Source organism: Musca domestica, unplaced genomic scaffold (assembly GCF_030504385.1).
Source record: "Musca domestica strain aabys unplaced genomic scaffold, Musca_domestica.polishedcontigs.V.1.1 10, whole genome shotgun sequence".
Taxonomy (NCBI): domain Eukaryota; kingdom Metazoa; phylum Arthropoda; class Insecta; order Diptera; family Muscidae; genus Musca; species Musca domestica.
This window is the reverse complement of record NW_026712115.1, coordinates 13,800,473-13,805,978: the sequence shown is the minus strand read 5'-3', so window position 1 is coordinate 13,805,978 and position 5,506 is coordinate 13,800,473. Positions and strand designations below refer to the sequence as shown.

Sequence of the window (5,506 nt, the reverse complement as noted above, 5' to 3'; positions counted from 1 at the left end):
ATGACTGATGAACAAGTCCAGGGTTCCCAAAGGGACACAACCATTGAAGAATTGAAACAACAACATGGCTCGTCAAAGGGGAGTATGACCCGAATTAAAAATATAATTGAATCCAACACTTCATTGTCTCATACAGAACTTGAGTGTCGGTTGGGAATTGTAGAATCCCACTACAAGCAAGCTTCTTACTACCAAAGTCAGATAGAAAGATTGTCTCCCAGAGATAATGGAAGAGCCGAAATTGAGGAACTATATGTTTCAATTAAAACTAAAATTCTTACTCAAATTGGGCAAGATAGACGTCCTAGTGTAACTGATCAATCTTTTGTGTTGCCTCATGTCCCATCTAATAGATTACCCAGCTTAAAATTACCCAAGTTTGATGGGAAATATCTTGAATATAAGAACTTTATAAATACGTTTAACAATTTGGTCAACAATGACCCAAATATTTCTACTTCGGAAAAATTCAACCACTTACTCTCGTGTCTTAGTGGGGAAGCGCTTGCAACCATAAAGGCATTCCAAGTCACTGATGAAAATTATTCTAGTGCCCTTAAAAGATTGAAGGAGCGGTACGATAATGACACACTAATCTTTCTTGAAAATGTGACATCAATGTTTGAACTTCCGAAGTCCAATAAACCTGTTCCAAAGCAATTGAGAAATATTGTGGATACAATTTCTGCTCTCTATAGCTCTTTGAAATCCCTTGGCTCCTTTGAACAAATTTGTGATGCCTTCATAATTCATCTCGTAATGAGCAAGGTTGATTCTGAAACCAAACAACGATGGGATGAATACATCGATTACTCTAAATTACCCTCTTGGACTGAATGTTGCTCCATGTTGGACAAGCGTTGTCAGCAATTGGACGCACAGTGCCGACGGTCTTCAAAACAGCATAACCCTACCATAACAAATTACTCACATAGTAATAATCAAAAACAACATTCATTCGTAACAAAAAATGTGGCTCAAGATTTAGTGTGCAGTCATTGCTCAAAATCGGGTCATATGATATCAACTTGTCAACGGTTCATCGTTCTTACTCCTAATCAACGAATTGAACAAGCTAAACAACAAAAACTTTGCCTCAACTGTTTATCAAAAGGGCATGGTTACATACAATGCCCCTCAAAATATTCATGCAGATTTTGTAAACAACGTCATCACTCGCTTCTTCATAAGCAATCAGAACCAACCTGTCTCCGGGAAGAAGAAGAACCGTCATCATCATCTGCTACCACCCATAGCACCTTTCAAACCAAACCCAGTCCCCAAGTGAGTACTGTTATTCTTGCTACTGCATTAGTACTGGTTCGTGACTCAGAGGGAAAATATCAACTGGGCCGTGCTCTGCTTGACTCTTGCTCTCAAGTCAATTTCATAAGTGAGACATTATGCAAATCTCTTAATCTCAAGAAATGCACAAATTCAACAGATGTCTCTGGAGTTGGTTCTTCTAAGTTGAGAGTTACTCATAAAACACAAACGACAATAAGATCTCGTCTTAATAACTTCAATATGTCATTAGAGTTCCTGGTTTCTCGCAATATAACTGGTTATCATCCTGATGAAAATCTTTCCGCTAATAATTTCAATTTGCCCTCCAACATAGAGCTAGCCGATCCAGAATTTCATCGTCGACGAGGAATCGATATTTTACTCGGAGCAGAATCATTCTTTTCGCTCTTATCCGTTGGTCAAATTAAACTTGGAGAAAATTTGCCCACTTTACAAAAAACTCTCTTGGGATGGATTGTCTCTGGAAAGTATACAAGTCAAACGGCAATATCATCACAAAGGTCTACTTACTCCATTGTACAACACAAAGATATTTTCCAAGAGATAAATAAAAATATTGAAATGCTATGGAAAATTGACGTCGTTGAAAGTAAATGCCAAAATATGTCCCGAGAACAAAAAGTATGTGAAGACCATTTTGTGAAAAATGTATCAGTTCAATCGGATGGACGCTTAATGGTGAGATTACCCTTTAAAGGTGACCCAAATGTGCTTGGCGATTCACGAGACATTGCACTGCGTCGTTTCTTTTCCATAGAGAGAAAGTTGAACAAAAACCCTGAATTAAAAGAAGATTACTCAAAATTTCTTAAAGAATATGAGGAATTGGGCCATATGTCTCAGGTGGACGACACTAATATTTCAGTTCCCAACTATTACATACCACATCACTGTGTTCTTCGCCCCAGCAGTGTGTCGACCAAGTTGCGTGTTGTTTTCGACGCATCATGTCGAACCTCTTCACAAACATCCCTGAATGAAATTATGATGGTGGGTCCAACAATCCAGAACAATTTATTAATTACTCTGCTTCGTTTCAGGTGTCATCGTTACGGAATGACAGCTGATATCGTCAAAATGTATCGCCAGGTTTTGGTTCACCCTGAGGATAGACAACTTCAGCTTATACTGTGGAGAGATGACTCCACCAAACCGATAAAAACATTTGCCCTCAACACCGTTACATACGGGACAGCTTCGGCACCATATCTCGCAATTCGAAGTCTACATTATGCCGCAGAACGTTTTCCCAACCCATACGAAGTAGGAAAAGACATAATAATGAATGATTTTTATGTCGACGATATGGTTACTGGAGCGGATGACCTTGTATCTTTAAAACGCATTAAGAAAGAAGTCACCGAAATTTTATCTTACTCGAAATTTTCACTCTCAAAATGGCATAGCAATTACCCAGGTTATGTCTCAAGTGAAGATGAAGTAAAGGAAATGAAGCTAAATGATGACGTCACAAGTACTTTGGGTATGACATGGCACTCAGATAATGACACATTCCACTTTGAGTTTCGCCCATCCAAAACGTATGCACATAATACGAAAAGAAACATTCTTTCCCTGACGTCGACGCTCTTTGACCCAATGGGTTTAATAAGCCCTCTCATCATCAGGTCAAAAATATTGCTCCAACATCTTTGGATCATAAAATGTGATTGGGATGAATCAGTTCCTCAAGAAATTGAATCAGCGTGGGAATCCATCATGGCTGATTACAATAATTTGTCTCAAATAAAGATTCCTCGATACATTCGACTGCCAAATTCAACTAACATAGAGGTCCATGGATTTGGAGATGCTTCTATAAAGGCATATGGTTGCTGTTTGTATCTTCGCTGCGAAGATTCTTTGGGAAACATATCAGTAAATTTAATCGCATCAAAGTCAAGGGTTGCGCCCTTGAAAACGAGAACATTGCCACGATTAGAGTTGTGTGCTGCTCATTTACTCGCAACCTTCTGGAGCCAATTAAAGCAATATTTTAACTTCCCGATCTCTCAAATCCACTTCTGGTCGGATTCTCAGATTACTCTTCATTGGATTAATTCCCACTCTTCAACCTTGTCAACTTTTGTGGGTAACAGAGTAGCTGAGATTCAAGAAACTTGCCCTGATGTCCTATGGCAATATGTTCCTACTGAACTCAATCCCGCTGATTTAGTATCCAGAGGTTGTTCTGTTTCCGATATACTGGTTTCGCCTTGGTTCGTAGGCCCTTCCTTCCTTATGGGTCCATCTTTCAATTGGCCAAATTATTCTGGCCCAAGTCTAAGCGAAGCGGACATGCATATTGAAAGACGAAAAATTACATTGGTAACAAAAAAGGAGGACTTACCCTATATCCTAAAAGCAGTCCATAAATTCAGTAACTATTTAAAATGTCTCAGAATATTCTCATATATATTTCGAATTCGTTCAAGGAAATCGCTCCACTTGCCCTCTATATCTCCAGATGAGTTGACACATTCTCTCCATAGGATAGTCTGGTGCATTCAACAACATTATTTTTCGGAGGAATTCCTTGAAATATCAAAGCATGGATTTGTCTCTGGTCGGCTGTCATCATTGGCTCCATTTATAGAAGATGTCTCTGGAGTGCAATTAATAAGAGTTGGAGGCCGATTATTAAATGCCGAGCTTACACCAGAGATGAAGTTTCCTTTGCTCCTGCCCAAAACCGATCCCTTCGTAAAAATCATGGTGATCTACATTCATCGCTCTAATTACCATGCTGGTCCACGAGCCTTAGTATCTTTGATTCAGCAGCAATTTTGGATTGTCAATTGTCGGTCTTTGGCCCGAAAGGTTGTTCATCAGTGCATACATTGCACAAGATACAAACCGAAATTACTCACTCAGGTAATGGGCAACTTACCCAAGGATCGAGTTACCGGTTTCCGCCCATTTGATGTTGTTGGAGTTGATTTTGCTGGTCCCATACCAACGTATCTCAGGATTCGTGGGAAAGCTCCATCAAAATCCTACATTGCTGTCTTCGTTTGTTTCGCATCAAAGGCAGTACACCTAGAAGCGGTATCCGACTTGTCCAGCGAGGCCTTCATAGCAGCATTAAAACGGTTTACTGGCCGCAGAGGTGTACCGTCAAGAATTTATTGCGATAACGCTACCAATTTTGTTGGAGCAGAGAGGAAATTGAGTGATTTTCATAAATTTTTCCACCTCGACAAAAATAAGGAAGCAGTTGCTCATTATTCATCTGCGAAGTTCATAGAATTTTCCTTCATTCCTCCCAGAGCTCCTCATTTTGGTGGACTATGGGAAGCTGCTGTGAAATCAGCTAAAGGCCACTTGCTCAGAACGCTCCGTAGTGCTCGTCTTACATTTGAAGAGCTATGCACAGCCCTTGTTGAAATAGAGGCAATTTTAAATTCCCGTCCTATCTGCCAGATATCCACAGATCCCAACGACTTAGAAGCGCTTACTCCAGGGCATTTACTCATTGGTTGCCCGTTGCAGTGTATTCCAGAGAAGATAAAATATGACTCTGACATTTCTCATCTACAACAGTGGCAACGAATCTCAGCCATAAAGTCTCATTTCTGGAGCAGGTGGCACACAGAATACTTGGCTCAGTTACAAAATCGTTATCGCTGGAAAAACCCACAACAAAATCTTCAAGTCAACGATATGGTGCTCATACACGAAGACAATGTTCCCCCCATGAAATGGGCCATCGGTCGTATTACCAAACTTATTCCAGGAGCAGACGGTTTTGTTCGAGTGGCAGAAGTCAAGACATCACAAACTACATTAAAGCGTCCCGTGGCAAAGTTAGCCGTACTTCCTAAAGAATAAAGTTTGATTGAAACCAGGGTTTCAATGGGGCCCGGGATGTTAAATCACTCAAATGATTTTTTAATATTATTTAAATTTGATTTGTTGCTCAAAGAGCATTTTTGAAAACATAACATTATTTAAATTAATTATTTTCAGTACTTAATATTTTAACGCTACAAGAGCCACCTTAATGTCATTTTTTCTGTTTTCCCTTTTCTATTATTTACTTTGAATTCGCCCTAAAGAGAATCCATCATAACTAGCATTGTTATTGTAAATATGGATGAGCCGTCAGACGATCAAGTGATAGGCAGAGAACGCACATACGTACAAACATACATACATACGTTGAGTGCATCATCTCTGTTTATGTTATTGCTCTGCC

General features: G+C 39.6%; 1 protein-coding gene across 1 annotated transcript; it reads left to right on the top strand.

Annotated features, from left to right (window-relative positions):
* LOC131804590 (uncharacterized) lies at nt 1-5,139 on the top strand. Its single transcript, XM_059127650.1, has 4 exons — nt 1-82; nt 137-2,849; nt 3,801-4,268; nt 4,893-5,139. The coding sequence occupies exons 1-4, from the start codon at nt 1-3 to the stop codon at nt 5,137-5,139; spliced, it is 3,510 nt and encodes a 1,169-aa protein (XP_058983633.1).
* The last annotated feature ends 367 nt before the right edge of the window (nt 5,140-5,506 follow it).